A 19,110-nucleotide genomic window follows, 5' to 3' on the forward strand; every position below is an offset into this window, starting at 1 on the left:
AACACAGTGGTGAACATGCCCTTTCCCAACTACTTTGGCACGTGTTGCAGCAATGCAATTCTAAGTTAATTATTATTTGCAAAAAAAAAAAATTAAGTTTGAGTTTGAACATCAAATATGTTGTCTTTGTAGTGTATTCAATTGAATATGGGTTGAAAAGGATTTGCAAATCATTGTATTCCGTTTATATTTACATCTAACACAATTTCCCAACTCATATGGAAACGGGGTTTGTATATATATATATATGTTTGTGTGTGTGTATATATATATATATATAAATATATATATATATATATATATATATATATATATATATATATAAAAATGTGTATGTATGTATATATATATATATGTATGTATACATATATATATATGTGTGTTTATGTGTATGTATATATATACATATGTGTATATGTATATATATATATATATATATATATATATATATATATATATAAGTGGTGGTTAACTTGTTTTTCTGTGACAGTTTGACTCTGGAACAGAAAATTTCTATTCCATGTTTGTGCTGTGGGAAAACTGGTTTAAACTCCATCCATGTTTTAACAGCAATCAGGATCAGAACTGGATTAAAGCATGTTTTTTTATACTGATGCTTGCACACACACACATTTTTGGGGGTAAAGTTGATGATTCTTTAGGACATCTTTATCAGCAACTAAGGAGTTCTGTCTAGGAATGGCACCTTTGAGTCTTTTTTTCAGGGCTCAAACCAGCAAAGTTTGAGGGGTGTCACGGGTGTGGAGTTAAAAACAGTTATGCCCCACGGACACGCACGCTGTCAGATGCGTCCTTTCCCACCCACACACACACACACACACACACACACACACACACTTTTCTATTGTTTAAAGTGATGTCCGACAAGAAGAACTTTCCACGGACTTACCGAGGAGGAGACAGAAGATGTCCAGGGCCACGAGGAGCTTCCTCTTGCTGTTGTCGACGTTGTTGTTGTTCAGCGTGGACGCTCCGCCGTTCCGTGTCTCTTGAGCCATGGCTTTCTCATACGTGTACTTTTGCATTGGACAACTCCACGGTCCGGGCTCGCACAAATCTCCACGCACGCTCGCGCCGACACCACCAGGTTGCAGCTGCGTATATACAAGCAGGGTCTCAGTCCTTTTTTTTTTTTTTTTTTTTAGGAATTAAATGTTTGGAGGTAAATTTTCAGAGCTTCAAAAAAAAAAAAAAAAAAAAAAAAACCCAAGAAAAAAAGTGTGAAGTTTAAAACAAAAAAAAAAGAAAATAACTTGGATGGACGCTTTGCAAGTGCGAATACTGCGCACATCGACGGACGCGCTTGTTATATCTTCTACTCCTCCTCCTCTCTCTCTTTCTAACTCCAACTCTCTCTCTTTCTCTTCAAGTTCCCCACTACTCCGGGTCTTGCGTGGAAAACTTAACCCCACCTCCCCGCCCAGGACGAGGGGCGCCGTGAAACTGAGCGACTCAATAGCGCCCACGGTGGACAGAAGGCGGTATGACAGGCGCTCCTAAACAGTGTTCTCTTCCCGCGCTTTATTATTATTATTATTTTTCCAATAATATTTATTTATTCATTTGATAAGGAAATCACAATACAAGTACTGAGAACACAGACACTTTTTTTGCCCCACCCCTCCTGAAAATAAAAATAAAAAATAAAAATATACAAAAATAATACAAAAATAAAAAATAAGATTAAAAAAAAAATACAATTATTCTTAGACTTAGACTGAGACAAACTTTATTGATTCACAAGGGAAATTGTTCCACTCAGTAGCTCAGTTACAAAAGATGGAAAGTGTAAGGATGGAAAGGATAATGCAGGTATAAAGTAGACTAAAAATGTACCGTAGGAGCAATATAAAATATGTAATATTTACACATTATATATACAGTATACAATATATACTGATATAGTATATTATATATTTGTATATAATATATACAATATATAACAAATCCCAATTACCATGTACAATATTACAGTATATACATTAGTAGTATATATATATATATATATATATATATATATATTATATATATATATATATATATAAATATATATATATATATAGATATATATATATATATATACATATTTATATTTATATATATATATATTTATATATATATATATAATATAAATATGTATATATATATATATTTATATATATATATATATATATATATATATATATATATATATATATATATATATATATATAATATGTGTATATATGTATGTATATATATATATATATATATATATATATATACATCCATCTATCCATTTTCTACCGCTTGTCCCTTTTGGGGTCGTGGGGGGTGTTGGAGCCTATCTCAGCTTCATATATATATATATATATATATATATATATATATATATATATATATACAGTATATACCCCCCAAAAATGGATTAACTCGCTGGAATATAAAGACAATATAACGGGGGAGGGGGCGGTTGGGGACCGGCACTTTTCAGAGGCGGTATAGTACCGAATATGATTAATTAGTATCGCAGTACTATACTAATACCGGTATACCGTACTACCCTAGTTCTATGTCATCCTCATTTCTTTTGGTAGTACTGTTTTCCCTGACTAGTTAATTTTACGTGTACTTATTCACTATTTGTGTACAACTTTTACAAGTCTACACTGTCTATTTTGCCATTTGCCGCCATATATGATGATCCACGTGCAATAGAAAGGTCTCCCTATGTATAAATAAATATATTTCACTTTAAATCAGGGGTGTCAAACGTACGGCCCACAAACAGGTTTTTATCCGGCCCACGTGATGAGTTTGCCAAGTATAAAAATTTGCTTAAATTGTTTAATGTAAGAAACTGCTGTTCTAAATGTGTCCACTGGATGTCACAATAGCAATTCTGTTAGGCAAGCAAATGGTAGCGGTACACAGTAAAGGGGGACTGTGGCTCCTCCTCCTCGAACCTCATTAAACTTAAAACCTGCAGTTTTATGTCTTCAGCTTCGAACACATCGTTATTTGGCACCCTCGTCGCCCCAAAATGTTTGTCAAACACCAGAAAAGTGAACTTAACCCTTTTGAATAGTTTTTACCTCCGTTTCTTACGGTTTGTTGAGTTAGCTCTGGCATGACAATGGAGGTATTTGATCCCTAGAAGAGTTTAGACGTTGTGTTTTGGTTCAGTCCCAGAAAGACTGTGACTTAAAGTGTAATCCTGGCTTTGTAGACACACTGAGACCAAGTCTAAGCTCGTTTTGTTTTTGGAAGCTGCACCAATTTCCTCAATTACAAACTTGAAGTGTTTTGTCCAGATGATTATCTGTGATTTGTACGTTTTCGTAATGTGCTTGTTCTACCTTTGGCCAAAGTAAAACAACCTGGAGTTGTCTTTATTTTTAAGTTATCATGCCATGATTTTACCATTACGGCCCACTTGGGAATAGATTTACCTTCAAAATGAGTTTGACGCCCCTGCTTTAAATGATTTGTTGATGCACCATCTTCTATTTGGCTGCCACATCCTCATCAGAAACAGAAGCAATATGTTTATATTAGTCGAACATCCTCTGTATAAAAGGAATCCGTTGCTGTTTTTAGGGATCTGCTGCCAAAAAACCCAAAACATGTGCTAACAAAACTTTATTTTGTTTTACCTTCCAAAGACAATACTGCTAATAGTCATTTTCTCATGCTTGTTGTTATGGCAGCCATTTTTAGGAATATAGAACAAATCCCTGCATTGTATCTCACAATCACTGGAAAACTGAGATGCTTCTTCGACAGAATAACAACTTTTAATATTTGTTATTATTATTATGTTTGCATTACATTATTTAAATGATTAAAAAAAAAAAATTAAATATAATATCCTTTAACATAGCTCCCCCGTCCCCTTTTTTATTTTTTTTTATTTTTTAGAAATAATAATTACGGTGAAAGTCGTAAAAAAAATAGGTACAGGAGAGACAAAAACAAACATTTCGATCTCTATACTCTTCTGCATACAGAGAATCATACTCATCCCAATTGTACAGCATATCTTACTCATTATTTCATCATTCAAATAGAGATGGAGTGCTCACCTATGCTTATCACATACATACAGGAAAATAAATAAATGTACTGTACATACATATACACATACAGACAGTACACAGACATATACAATAATGCCTTCCTACATTATATTTATATCTTTATCAGTAATTATATGACATTAATCTTCTGGATATAATTTATTAAATATTTATATTTTCTGTTTAGTACCAAATGTACATTTTTCAATTTCTATAATCTATAATATTGGGTGCTGTGGTAGCTTTCCAAGATATTAACTGTGTAATTTCATTGTCAGTACATGTTAAATAGGTGTATGTAAGGTTTAAATTTGTGTTTTATATTTATGCCAGTTTTTTTTCTGTTGAGTGTATTTTTTATTTATACTTAAAAACTTTATTTACAGAATAAATACGCCACCATTCAGTTCACATCATAACAATACAGTACAGTGCTAGTCTGCCATCTTGTGGTCAAAAGGGTAAATTACACCAGCAAAAAAACACTGCATACATTTTCGTATGTCTTACCACTAGGGTCGGGTTACCATTCTTTTCCATTTCAAGGCGTTTTTAGACGTTCGTGAGCGACATATAGGACAAAATAACGTTTTATACGTATATCGGACGTTTTTAGTGCCAATGACAGGCAGACGTGCGAGAGCGTGACCTCGACGTTGGAAACAAGCGAGCCCGCCAATGATCACCTTTTAAGCCCGGAGAGGGGCGGGGTCATCGCTGTTCCCTTTGAACAACACTCCCAAGAAGTGCCCCGCCCCGCCCCTCAGTGCGCCGGGCTGATTGACAGGCAGCACACCGCGAATATGGCAGAGCGGCAACAGCAGAAGCTCGAAGGCAGGGTGAAGATCGGCCATTACGTCCTCGGCGTCACTCTCGGCGTGGGAACCTTCGGCAAAGTGAAGAGTTAAGTCGCGCTGTCGAGTGCTTGTTTATGTTTCTGTGGAGTGTTTCGGCTGTGAAGTTGTCACCGTGAGACCCTCTTCGCCCTCCTCTTTTTCGGACGTGCAGTTAGCGGCGGTGTAGTGTTTTGACGTAGCTGCCCGGAGCAACGATAGCAACGTCAGAAAGCCACTGCGTAAATAGCCTTTGAGAATACGGTTGTTTGAAAGTCAAATTCCTGGAGCAAAATCAATGGCAGGTGGAATTACTTAAGAGTATAACACTCTCACAAATATATACAATTTCACACGTCTATTGTTTATATTTTACTTTTTTTTTAACCGGTTTAGCCCCATTTTATCTTGCAAGACACTTACTACTGTTTGAGATTAATCAGTGCGACTCAGAGTCGATTATCTTACCCTGTTGTGAGATAAGCGTAGCTATTAAAGATAATATATAAAGTGTGCAACATTCTGCGTTTCATAACAATAACATGTGCTTACACGTCAGGTTTTTTTTTGTAGTTTTGACCACCCCGTGTTTGACCTTGTGTGCTTCAGCTGCAAACTAAACTGGCAAAACAACATTTAACACCAGCTGTGTTGTGTAAATCATAAATAAAAACAGAAAATAATGATTTGCAAATCCATTTCAACTTATATTCAATTGAATAGACTGCAAAGACAAGATATTTAATGTTCCAACTGAGAAACTTATTTTTTGTGTGCAAACAATCATTAACTTAGAATTTAATGGCAGCAACTCATTGCAAAAAAAGCATGTTCACCACTGTGTTACATGGCCTTTCCTTTTAACAACACTCAGTAAACGTTTGGGAACTGACGAGACCAATTTTTGAAGCTTTTCAGGTGAAATTCTTTCCCATTCTTGCTTGATGTACAGCTTAAGTTGTTCAACAGTCAGGGGGTCTCTGTTGTGGTATTTTAGGCTTCATAATGCGCCACACATTTTCAATGGGAGACAGGTCTGGACTACAGGCAGGCCAGTCTAGTACCCGCACTCTTTTACTATGAAGCCACGCTGTTTTAACACCATGAATTGATTAACGTGGACCCCGACTTAAACAAGTTGAAAAACTTATTGGGGTGTTACCATTTAGTGGTCAATTGTACGGAATATGTACAGTACTGTGCAATCTACTAATAAAAGTCTCAACGGCTCTGCATTGTGTTGCTGAAATAAGCAGGGGCGGTGATAACGCTGCTTGGATGCCAACACCAAAACCTGTATGTACCTTTCAGCATTAATGGTGCCTTCACAGATGTGTAAGTTACCCATGCCTTGGGCACTAATACACCCCCATACCATCACACATGCTGGCTTTTGAACTTTGCGCCCATAACAATCCGGATGGTTCTTTTCCTCTTTGTTCCGGAGGACACGACGTCCACAGTTTCCAAAGACAATTGGAAATGTGGACTCGTCAGACCACAGAACACTTTTACACGTTGCATCAGTCCATCTTAGATGAGCTCGGGCCCAGCGAAGCCGGCGGCGTTTCTGGGTGTTGTTGATAAATGGCTTTCGCTTTGCATAGTAGAGTTTTAACTTGCACTTACATATGTAGCGACAAACTGTAGTTACTGACAGTGGGTTTCTGAAGTGTTCCTGAGCCCATGTAGTGATATCCTTTACACACTGATGTCGGTTTTTGATGCAGTACCGCCTAAGGGATCGAAGGTCACGGGCATTGCCGCTTACGTGCAGTGATTTCTCTAGTTTCTCTGAACCTTTTGATGATATTACGGACCGTAGATGGTGAAATACCTAAATTCCTTGCAATAGCTGGTTGAGAAATGTTGTTCTTAAACAATTTGCTCACACATTTGTTGACAAAGTGGTGACCCTCGCCCCATCCTTGTTTGTGAATGACTGAGCATTTCATGGAAGCTGCTTTTATACCCAATCATGGCGCCCACCTGTTCCCAATTAGCCTGTTCACCTGTGGGATGTTCCACTTAAGTGTTTGATGAGCATTCCTCAACTTTCTCAGTCTTTTTTGCCACTTGTGCCAGCTTTTTTGAAACACGTTGCAGGCATCAAATTCCAAATGAGCTAATATTTGCAAAAAATAACGAAATTTTCCAGTTCGAACGTTAAGCATCTTGTCTTTGCAGTCTATTCAATTGAATATAAGTTGAAAAGGATTTGCAAATCATTGTATTATGTTTTATTTACAATTTACACAACGTGCCAACTTCACTGGTTTTGGGTTTTGTACATTTTAAACCAAACTTGAGCCATAAGTAACGTGCTTTTATAATATTCTGTAGGTAGGGTGGGCTAACACTTTTCTGTGATATTGCTTAAGTATTGATGTTGATATTGAGGCTTTGTTGTTGCAAATATGAGGGAGTGTGTGCAACAGGTTTCCAAAACAACACCATTAGCACTCTGTCCCATAGGGCCCCTATGCTCCTGTCCATGGCATAGGGGAGCTGGATACACCTGCACATTCAAACCAGATAAATACATGTTACCTAAATAAGTAACATAAATAGTAGAAACTATGGCTGCACTATTTTGAGACAAAATCTAATTGCGACTTTTCTCTCAAATTGCAATTCGATTTGCGATTTTTATACTTTACACATATAAATGCATGCAACTCTGAAAATAACGAGCGACGTGTTACTTCTACTTTCTATCAACATATTCTTGTCTCAAGGTGCCCCAATCTAGAACAAGGGTGTCCAAACTTTTTCCACTGAAAAATTAAAGCATGCAGCGGCCATTTTGATATTTTTCATTTTCAAAGCCAATACAGTATATATTGTATTTCCGTTAATTGTTAAAAGGGACCAGGATCCGTGTACCTTGTGTTCATTCTATTTCCAATTCAGAAACGCAAATCCAAAAACTAAATTAGGCCCTTGTTCGATTTGTATTATATATGGCAGATTTTAAAGTAGGACTGCAAGTAACAACTAATTTGATAATCGAGTAATCTGTCGATTATTACTTGATTAATCGATTAATAATCGGATAAAAGAGACAAACTACATTTCTATTCTTTCCAGTATTTTATTGGAAAAAAAACAGCATACTGGCACCATACTTATTTTGATTATTGTTTCTCGGCTGTTTGTAAATGTTGCAGTTTACAAATAAAGGTTTATTAAAAAAAAAAAAAAAAAAAGCATCTGCGCATGCGCGTAGCATAGATCCAACGAATGGATGACTAAATTAATCGCCAACTATTTTTATAATCAATTTGTGTGTATAATCAAAAAGAGACAAACTACATTTCTATTCTTTCCAGTATTTTATTGAAAAAAAAAAACAGCATACTGGCACCATACTTATTTTGATTATTGTTTCTCGGCTGTTTGTAAATGTTGCAGTTTATAGATATGGGCTTCACGGTGGCAGAGGGGTTAGTGCATCTGCCTCACAATACGAAGGTCCTGAGTAGTCTTGGGTTCAATCCCGGGCTCGGGATCTTTCTGTGTGGAGTTTGCATGTTCTCCCCGTGACTGCGTGGGTTCCCTCCGGGTACTCCGGCTTCCTCCCACTTCCAAAGACATGCACCTGGGGATAGGTTGATTGGCAACACTAAATTGGCCCTAGTGTGTGAATGTGAGTGTGAATGTTGTCTGTCTATCTGTGTTGGCCCTGCGATGAGGTTAGCGACTTGTCCAGGGTGTACCCCGCCTTCCGCCCGATTGTAGCTGAGATAGGCTCCAGCAACCCCCGCGACCCCAAAGGGAATAAGCGGTGGAAAATGGATGGATGGATGGGATAAATAATGGTTTATTAAAAAAAAAAAAAAAGCGCATGCGCATAGCATAGATCCAATGAATGGATGACTTAATTAATCGCCAACTATTTTTATAATCGATTTTAATCGATTTAATCGATTAGTTGTTGCAGCCCTATTTTAAAGCAAACAAAAAAGGGTTGATTTTCATTAAAATATTGCCATATAAAATTGAATTTTGTGCTGTTTTTCTTTTATGGATTTTTTTCCAGATAAACACAAAAATTGAATATATGTTCATACCAAAATGCAAAAAATGCGTGGTTATTTGTGTGATGAAAAATTGAACCGGAAGCAGTATTTTAGCTTTAGTTAACGGTACAATCTTTGTTTAGCAGGAGTCCGATTGCCGTTTTAAAAGTGTGTCCAACCTTTGTTTAGGAAATGAAAATAGAAAAAATGGCCCGAAATTAGTTTTTTGATTTGCATTTAAGAATTCGAAATAGAATAAACGGAAGGTGCACGGATTGGCGCGCAGGGACCCAAAAGTGTCTCGGTCACTAAAGTGTTCAAAATAAGTCATATATTAATATTTTGTTTCACTTTCAACACCTAAATACCAATTTTGGTTAATTTGTTAAAAGGGACCAGGGACCATAAAGGGTCTCAGTCACTTAAGTGTTAAAATAAGTCATATATTAATTTTTTGTTTTACTTTCAACACCTAAATACTGTATCTATAGCTTAACTTTAGATCTATCTGTTGCCATAACTTTTGTATTTTTGTAATGTTTTTTTTGCCCTATTTAAAAAAACAAAAAACAAAAAACAAAAAAAACTGTTTTTTTATGGTAAAAACGCAAAATACGCAATAACTTACCCAAAGCATTTTTATAAATGGGATATATTTGAATCCCCCCAACTCATAAGTGTTAAAATAAGTCAGATATTAATACATATGAATATATATTTTTATTACCTGACTTCCGGACGGCTTTGAAGTGATTCTGGACCACCATTCGCCGCCTCAGGAGGGGGACGCAGTGCACTGTCAACAACACTGTGTATAGTGGGGACGTTGTGTTGCTGACGTCGACTGGGGGTGTTGTGGATCGGTGGAAGGAATCCTCCGAAGACCTCCTCAATCCCACCTACGCGCCTTCCAATGAGGAGCCAGTGCCCCCCGCAACCCCGACAGGGACAAGCGGTAGAAAATGGATGGATGGATGAATCTTTTTTTTTGTAATAGTATTTTTATAATGTGCCGCAGGCCCTTGAAAACTAGTTGCGGGCTGCATTTTGCATACACTGCTTTAGAACATTATGCAATAATATACATTGAAAATATTTAGCTTCATGCAGAGATACTCAGAGCTTTTGTCTACATCGTGCTCTTAAACTGAAGAAATAAGCGATCAAAACTACTGTATTTTTCGGAGTATAAGTCGCACCGGAGTATAAGTCGCACCTGCCGAAAATGCACAATAAAGAAGGAAAAAAAAACATATAAGTCGCACTGTAGCCCGGCCAAACTATGAAAAAAAACTGTGACTTATAGTCCGAAAAATACGGTATACAGTGAGGTTATTTTTCCAATTTTCCAAACATTATTGCCAATAAACAATGTCATTGTCAGCATTATTGTGTAACTAAATTAAGCACTAATGTAATCATAATATATAAAAGTAGTAATAATGATAATAATAATAATAATAATAATGAATGTTGTCTGTCTATCTGTGTTGGCCCTGCGATGAGGTGGTGACTTGTCCAGGGTGTACCCCGCCTTCCGCCCGAATGCAGCTGAGATAGGCTCCAGCACCGCCCGCGACCCCAAAAAGGGACAAGCGGTATAAAATGGATGGAAGGATAATAATAATAATGAATGTTGTCTATCTGTGTTGGCCCTGTGATGAGGTGGCGACTAGTCCAGGGTGTACCCCGCCTTCCACCCGAATGCAGCTGAAATAGGCTCCAGCAACCCCCACGACCCCGAAAGGGACAAGCGGTAGAAAATGGATGGATGGATAATATAACCAATAATAATCTAACCTTTTAAAAGGATATCAACGTATTAATCGTAGAACTGTTTACCATTGTACTTTAATTGAAAAGTAAATCACTTTTTGTAATTCTTTATAAATAATCAAAGACTAATTTCTGTAAGCAAATCCATCCATTTTCTACCGCTTGTCCCTTTTGGAGTCGCGGGGGGTGCTGGAGCCTATCTCAAGGCCAACACATTTAACTTAAATAAATATTGAACATCTTAAAGTATTTTTTTCTCCAGTTGATAAAACATTCTTTTTTTTGTTGGCATCACGGCATTCTCACTTGTTCTTTTGTGTTGATGGGCTTATATTGCCCTTCTGATTTGAAGCTGAAATGTTCCCACAACGGGACATTTGGCTTTGTAAACATATTTTTCCTCTTAATTTTTGCTACTTTGTGGAACTTCTCACTGGTGTGCTGAGAGGAGGGAAGCGATGTCTTTGAATCCTGTGTGCAAGCTTGCAGTGGATGACTGGAAAGAGGGCTCACTGCATTCAGTTAATTCTACTGTTAAATAAACGTGAATAGACAAACAGCAGTAACACAATTCCTTTCTGATATTTTCAACCATTTTTGCATCTTGTCTTCCTTGGCGTCATTTAGTCGGGGAGCACCAGTTGACGGGGCATAAGGTGGCAGTGAAGATCCTGAACAGGCAGAAGATTCGCAGCCTGGATGTCGTGGGCAAAATCAAGCGAGAGATCCAGAATCTCAAACTGTTCCGGCACCCGCACATCATCAAGCTGTGAGTGAGGAATGCTTTAAATCAGGGGGTTCTCAACCTTTTTGACATCAGGGCCCAACTTTTCCACTACAGAGGGGCCCGGACCTACTCAAATATTGGCACTGAATTATGAATCTTACACCTGATTTGAATTATTTTCAGTAATTATAAATAACCTACTTACAGTTTGTAAACTCATCTAATGATATGAAAGCATGTGTTAATCACAAAAAAAATATGATTTAGTCAACACATAAACATTAAGCTTAGGTCAGGCTGATTAGAAAAATAAGTACTAATCAAATATAGTGCATAAGAAGGGCCTCATGAAGAACTAACAAAAATAGATTTACAATCAATTATGTTGTGCAAAAAAAAAAATCAATAAAATGTAAGTGTAAATGAAAATACATACCGTATTTTCTGGACTATAAGGCGCACTTAAAATCCTTTTCCCCCCTCAAAACTCGACTTATAACTCGGTCCGCCTAATGTAAGGAATACGTTTTTGGTTGAGCTCACCCACCTCGAAGATATTTTATTTGGTACATGGTGTAATGATAAGTGTGACCAGTAGATGGCAGTCAAACATAAGAGATAAGTGTAGCCTGCACTATGATGGGTCTCAAATAAACAACACCAACATTTTAAATGTTCCATTGAAAATATAGAACATTACACACAGCGCTCAAAAATCTATCAACATGTTTTAGTACGACTTTGGTAAGCTATGAAGCCGCACCGCTTGATGGATTGTTGGCGCATTAAACCTACAAGTATTATTATGGTGTGTATAAGGTAAGACATATTATCTGGCATAAAACATAAAAATATTATGCAAAAGCAACTTTTCTTACCTTCTGGTACCTGCTGATCTGTAATTGGGATCTGCATAAATCCTGAAAAATTGCTAGCGTCCGCGTAGTTGATAAGCTTCTTTTTCTCTATCTTCTTGTTATGGGACATTCATCCTGCGCTGTTGCCATTTCTAATATAAAGTAGTGTAAAGTTCTTACTTATATCTGTCAGTAAGCTCGCCATGAAAGCGCTAAAACATACCGGTGTAGTGAGTGTCCATTATTCACCCAAGGAACTTTAGTTATTAGAGAGTTCCGGTCGGACGGTTTTTCATGGGACACATTTCCGGTGTGGTTGTTTCCGGATGAGGAGATGCTTTTCTGTTATTGATTGAAATAAAGTATGAATGTCATTAAAACAGTTAGCTCCATATTTTGACACTTCTTCCACTCCCGTCCTTGCACGCTACACCGCTACAACAAAGATGACGGGGAGTAGACGCTGTCGAAGGTGAGCCACGTAAATAAGACCGCCCACAAAACGGCGCATCCGGAAGCGACTGTCAGAAAGCGGCTGGAAGATGATCTGTAAAACATCATCTATGCAACATTTTGACCAAAGAACCACCATCACATGTTATGTAGATCACAAGGTAGTCTTTTACATTTAGAAAATTATAATAATATGACTCCTTTAATGCGCCTTATAATCCGGTGTGCCTAATATATGAAAAAAGATAAAAAATAGACCATTCATCAGCAGTGCGCCTTATGGTCCAAAAAATACGGTATTCACCATTAGTCATAACTTTTGCACTTAAGAAACTTCTCTCTCACTTTAGCTCGAAACTTCTTCTGTTTGTTTGATATTGTCACTACTGCCAAAAGTGGTGAAAAAGTGTATTACAACTGAGTACCCCTGTGGCCTATACGGACCATAGCTGAAAAACTGATAATTTTTGGCGGCCAAAGAATTGGCCATATGATTAAGAAACACTGTTGGGACCAATGACCTAAAGTATTTCAGTCTCACCTGCGAGTCTGCATTCAGAGCAGGTTTGCTGGTGAGCTGCTGTGAAACTTAACCTCTTAAGGCCCAAGCTGTTTGTTTACATGCTTTTTTTATTTCTCTTTGCTATTTGGGCTTATTGGACCCTAATTAGAATAAAAACTAAGAATCATCTTTTTATATGACGTACTTAGTCCATAAGTACACAAACGTGTACTTCATGTTTAGTGACATGCCAAATCTTATTTTTACACTTTTTTTTTTTCAAATTCCATTGTATGTTATACTCTTCTGACACCACCAGATGGCAGTATAAGCGTCCACATAAGTGGCCATAAGACCCCAATTCAGTAGTGTACACAATTTTGGAAATAAGAGCTAAAAGGTGCTGTCCACGCATGTGGCCACTAAGCCTTTAGAAAGTCTGTCACTAAAGTTGCTGCTTCTTCTAAATGTTGTGTTTCAACTTATGTGCTATTGTTGGCTATATTTCTTCATTTTGTTCTTTTGGGCTGCACTTCCAGCTGTGTAATGGGCACATTGAACATTAATTACACCGTGACGAGCCTGACGTCCATGACGGTCGCACACACACACACACACACACACACACACACACACACACACACACACACACACACACACACGGACACAAAAAGACTCAGAGCATCACGGTCAATAAAGGCGGATTGTTCCGTGCAGGATTATACCGAGCATCGTAAAAACCCTACTGTTTACTACTGCTGTATATCTTTTAACAGACATTTCCGCAATGTTTGATCTAGGTCAGGGGTCGGCAACCCAAAATGTTGAAAGAGCCATATTGGACCAAAAATACAAAAACAAATCTGTCTGGAGCCGCAAAAAAATAAAAGCCATATTACATACAGATAGTGTGTCATGAAATATACATTGAATTAAGAGGACTTAAAGGAAACTAAATGACCTCAAATATAGCTACAAATGAAGCATAATGATGCAATATGTACATATAGCTAGCCTAAATGGCATGTTAGCATCGATTAGTTTGCAGTCACGCAGTGACCAAATATGTCTGATTAGCACTCCACACAAGTCAATAACATCAACAAAACTCACCTTTCATGCACAACGCTAAAAGTTTGGTGGACAAAATGAGACAGAAAAAGAAGTGGCATAAAACACGTCCTAGAAAGTCGGAGAAAGTTATACATGTAATCAAACTACGGTGAGTTCAAGGACCGCCAAAATTAGTAGGACAAAACGGCGCTCGCCAAATACTGGAATCAGTGAAGCATGTTTAATGTAAACAGTGTGCTTTGTAACAATTAGGGAGGCTTGTGTCATGTTTGTCCTCCTACAGAAACCATATTAAAACAAAAAACATATTTTTTTCCCCTCATCTTTTTCCATTTTTCATAAATTTTTTAAAAAGCTCCAGAGAGCCACTAGGGCGGCGCTATAGAGCCGCATGCGGCTCTAGAGCCGCGGGTTGCCGACCCCTGATCTAGGTAATATATGCTAACAGCTGATTACCTTGCTCGAACTAAAATGAATCACAATCATGGTCAATAATAATAATAATAATAATAATATAATAATACACCAAAAAAAAAAAAAAAATATATATATATATGTAAATAATAATAATAGTAATAATATACAGTGGCATTTCCTTGCACAGTTAAATCCTCATCACACATGCACATGCAAGCTAAAATGCTCTGCCATTTTTATAAAAATGAGCGTATGGGGTAGAGAGGCCGTCGAAGGGGGCTCGGCCTGGAGGAGGGCTTTCTGCGCGTAAATAGGACCGCCCACAAAACGGCGCATTCTACAGAGGTCATGTATTAACTTGTGTATTGCACAGCACAAACCATCTACATCTAATATACAGTGGCATTCCCTCCGCACGGTTAAATCCTCATCAAGATGTCTTAGCTCTGCTTATGTTTTCCCTTTAACCTTGCCTACTTTCTCTCTCTCTGTCTGCTCTCCACTCTTTTTGCCAAACAGAGTCTCAACATTCTCAAGTGTTATTATTAGTCCCTCCCCAGTAAGGGTTTTAGTCCTCTGTCACCCTGCAAGTTATGGTTGATATGTGACCTCTGAGGCGGTGTGCTGTGGATCACCGCCACAGACGTATACACAACTTTTAGCTTTAAGGCAGTGGTTCTTAACCTGGGTTACCATAGGGGTTCGACGGAGCCTCCGCCGCGGAGGTCAAGACACACCCGATTCATCGTGTAAATAAAAACTTCTCCCTATCGGCTTTATGGATACGGCAACAGCAGAAGTCAGACTGATTCGCATGTGTGTAATTTGTTGTGAGTTCATGCACTGTGTTGGTTTTGTTCTTTGAACAAGGTGATGTTGATGCACGGTTCATTTTGTAAACCAGTAAAAAAACATAACTATCTTGAATTTGAAAAAAACAAACATTTTATTTTTCATTAAAGAAAGGTTCGGTGAATGCGCATATGAAACTGGTGGGGTTCGGTATCTCAAACAAGGTTAAAGGGGAACATTATCACAATTTCAGAAGGGTTAAAACCATTAAAAATCAGTTCCCAGTGGCTTATTTTATTTTTCGAAGTTTTTGTCAAAATTTTACCCATCACGCAATATCCCTAAAAAAAGCTTCAAAATGCCTGATTTTAACCATCGTTATATACACCCGTCCATTTTCTTGTGACGTCACATAGTGATGCCGATACAAACAAACATGGCGGATAGAACAGCAAATTATAGCGACATTAGCTCGGATTCAGACTCGGATTTCAGCGACTTAAGCGATTCAACAGATTACGAATGTATTGAAACGGATGGTTGTAGTGTGGAGGCAGGTAGCGAAATCGAAATTGAAGAAGAAACTGAAGCTATTGAGCCATATCGGTTTGAACCGTATGCAAGCGAAACCGACGAAAACGACACCACAGCCAGCGACACGGGAGAAAGTGAGGACGGATTCGGCGATCGCCTTCTAACCAACGATTGGTATGTGTTTGTTTGGCATTAAAGGAAACTAACAACTATGAACTAGGTTTACAGCATATGAAATACATTTGGCAACAACATGCACTTTGAGAGTGCAGACAGCCCAGTTTTCATCAATTAATATATTCTGTAGACATACCCTCATCCGCTCTCTTTTCCTGGGGGTCTGGCGGCAGATTTCTTTGACTTTATCGTTGGAAATGCATCTGCTTTGAGTGTCGCAGGATATCCACACATTCTTGCCATCTCTGTCGTAGCATAGCTTTCGTCGGTAAAGTGTGCGGAACAAACGTCCAATTTCTTGCCACTTTCGCATCTTTGGGCCACTGGTGCAACTTGAATCCGTCCCTGTTCGTGTTGTTACACCCTCCGACAACACACCGACGAGGCATGATGTCTCCAAGGTACGGAAAACAGTCGAAAAAAACGGAAAATAACAGAGCTGATTTGACTCGGTGTTTCAGAAAATGGCGGATTGCTTCCCGCTCCGAGAGCGAATAATAGAAAGGCGTTTAATTCGCCCAAATTCACCCATTTAGAGTTCGGAAATCGGTTAAAAAAATATATGGTCTTTTTTCTGCAACATCAAGGTATATATTGACGCTTACATAGGTCTGGTGATAATGTTCCCCTTTAAGAACCACTGCTTTAAGGCATTGGATGCTGAGGAAGCATCGCCCCCGAAGAGCAGCCATCTATGAGACTTGGCTTTTAGTCCCTGTGATATTCTATAATAATCACAACTGGCTTTTTAAATTGGAGATGGGAGAATTTTATCAATTGTTTTGGACATTTTTCTAATGTGCGGCTATATGTTTCAGGTATCAAGTGATCAGCACGCCAACAGATTTCTTCATGGTTATGGAGTATGTGTCAGGAGGGGAGCTCTTTGACTACATCTGCAAGCATGGACGGGTGAGTGGTCATTTATTTGTCAATTTACAAGGATCAACTCTTATTTTGGTGTCTTTGGGATTAGCAGCAAGTTTTTCACGGTGATAGGTTATATAAAAGTACCGTATTTTTCGGAGTATGAGTCGCACCGGAGTATAAGTGGCACCTGCCGAAAATGCATAATAAAGAAGGAAAAAAACATATATAAATTGCACTGGAGCCCGGCCAAACTATGAAAAAAACTGCGACTTATAGTCCGAAAAATACGGTAGAGATCGACCAACTATCGGCGCCGATATTTGGCGTTTTAAGTATATCAGTATCAGCCTCTTTTTATCGGTTTTGGCCTTTTTTTAACAACTACAACAAAACTACATTAGCGGGGAGGCATAGCTCGGTTGGTAGAGTGGCCGTGCCAGCAACTTGAGGGTTCCAGGTTCGATTCCTGCTTCCGCCATCCTAGTCACTGCCGTGGTGTCCTTGGGCAAGACACTTTACCCACCTGCTCCCAGTGCCACCCACACTGGTTTAAATGTAACGTAGATACTGGGTTTCACTATGTAAAGCGCTTTGAGTCACTAGAGAAAAGCGCTATATAAATATAATTCACTTCAAATAATTCACTTTACTTGGCAGATACATTATACACACATATGATACCTGGAGTTAGTATTTAAAAAAATAAAGATAAACACTGCTCAAGCACCAGCTCCTTTGCCCTGCTTGTGAAGAGTTGCCTTTCCCCCCCCACTGAAACGCTTACACATTTTTCGGACTATAAGGCGCACTTAAAATCCTTTCATTTTGTCAAAACTCGACAGTGCGCCTTATAACCCGGTGCGCCTAATGTACAAAATAATTTTTTAAGCTATTTTATTTGGTACAGGGTGAAATGATAAGTGTGGCTAAGAGATGGCAGTCACACATAAGAGATACGTGTAGACCTGACTCGACCCGCTCATCGGCAGTATGCCTTGTAATCCGGTGCGCCCTATGGTCCGGAAAATACAACCTAGATCAAGGGTGATGGGTCAAATGCGGAGAATAATTTCGCCACACCTAGTGTGTGTGTGACAATCATAGGTACTTTAACTTTTAACTTAAAGCCTTGTCCAGCTGTTGACTGACATATACAATTCATATTTAAATAATTCTTTACTGAAAATGAATACCGGCTACAAATATCTGCCTCCTTTACTACTAATAATCGGTATCGGCTCTGAATAAACCGTATCATAAAAAAGTTTGTACACTCCTGTCATAGTTACCGTATTTTTCGGAGTATAAGTCGCACCGGAGTATAAGTCGCACCTGTCGAAAATGCATAATAAAAAAGGAAAAAAACATATATAAGTTGCACTGGAGCCCGGCCAAACTATGAAAAAAACTGCGACTTATAGTCCGAAAAATACGGTATATTCTTTCACAACAAAATGAGATCCAATAAACGTGGCCTCAAACATTCTACCTTTATATGGATGATGGATGGTAATGCTCAATTTAAGTAGAGCTGTCAAAATTAATCCGGTAACTCATGTGATTAACTACAAAAAAATATCACATTATTTACGCGCACACTAAGATTAATCATACAATTTATTTTCCAGTTCATGGTCTTTTATCTTAACTGCTATACGGTGAGTGATCAGATCTATACACAAACAAGTGAGGAGACCCCCGATGCGTGTGGTTACTGGCAAATTTCATTCAGACTATTCAAGTTTTTTTTAATCATTTTCCAATTTTTTTTTAATCGAAATTACCAAATTTTTAGGGAAATTCCCATTTAAACCAATGGGTCATTCTTCAAATTTCACTCCAAAATACAGTGATAAAAAAAAAAGTTTTGTGCAAATAAATTACATGCATTCAAGTACAATGTTAAAGTTCTTGACAATAAAAATTTCATTTATGTATAAATATTGGGGTGTTTTCTTAAAGGGCAACTGCACTTTTTTGGGAATTTTGCCTATTTT

The 19,110-nt window shown here is 37.9% G+C and overlaps 2 protein-coding genes across 4 annotated transcripts in view; one reads left to right on the forward strand and one right to left on the reverse strand.

Moving 5' to 3' along the window:
* plpp3 (phospholipid phosphatase 3) overlaps positions 1-1,368 on the reverse strand; it is an 87,968-nt gene extending 86,600 nt beyond the window's left edge. Inside the window, exon 1 of one of the 2 annotated variants that reach the window (XM_061978211.2) lies at positions 911-1,368. In XM_061978211.2, coding sequence (XP_061834195.1) covers positions 911-1,046 — 136 coding nt within the window. In that variant the 5' untranslated portion in view covers positions 1,047-1,368. The remainder of the gene's footprint in view (positions 1-910) is intronic. The other variant, XM_061978210.2, reaches the window with a different exon arrangement.
* A 3,371-nt stretch (positions 1,369-4,739) lies between these two features.
* prkaa2 (protein kinase, AMP-activated, alpha 2 catalytic subunit) overlaps positions 4,740-19,110 on the forward strand; it is a 64,203-nt gene continuing 49,832 nt past the window's right edge. For both annotated transcript variants that reach the window (XR_012050956.1, XM_061978198.2), the window contains exons 1-3: positions 4,740-4,982; positions 11,338-11,479; positions 17,062-17,155. Coding sequence is in view for 1 of the 2 variants with exons in the window: in XM_061978198.2 (XP_061834182.2) it covers positions 4,883-4,982; positions 11,338-11,479; positions 17,062-17,155 (336 nt within the window). In the remaining variant the exon portion in view is untranslated. The remainder of the gene's footprint in view (positions 4,983-11,337; positions 11,480-17,061; positions 17,156-19,110) is intronic.

Source organism: Nerophis lumbriciformis, linkage group LG18, assembly GCF_033978685.3.
Source record: "Nerophis lumbriciformis linkage group LG18, RoL_Nlum_v2.1, whole genome shotgun sequence".
NCBI lineage: Eukaryota > Metazoa > Chordata > Actinopteri > Syngnathiformes > Syngnathidae > Nerophis > Nerophis lumbriciformis.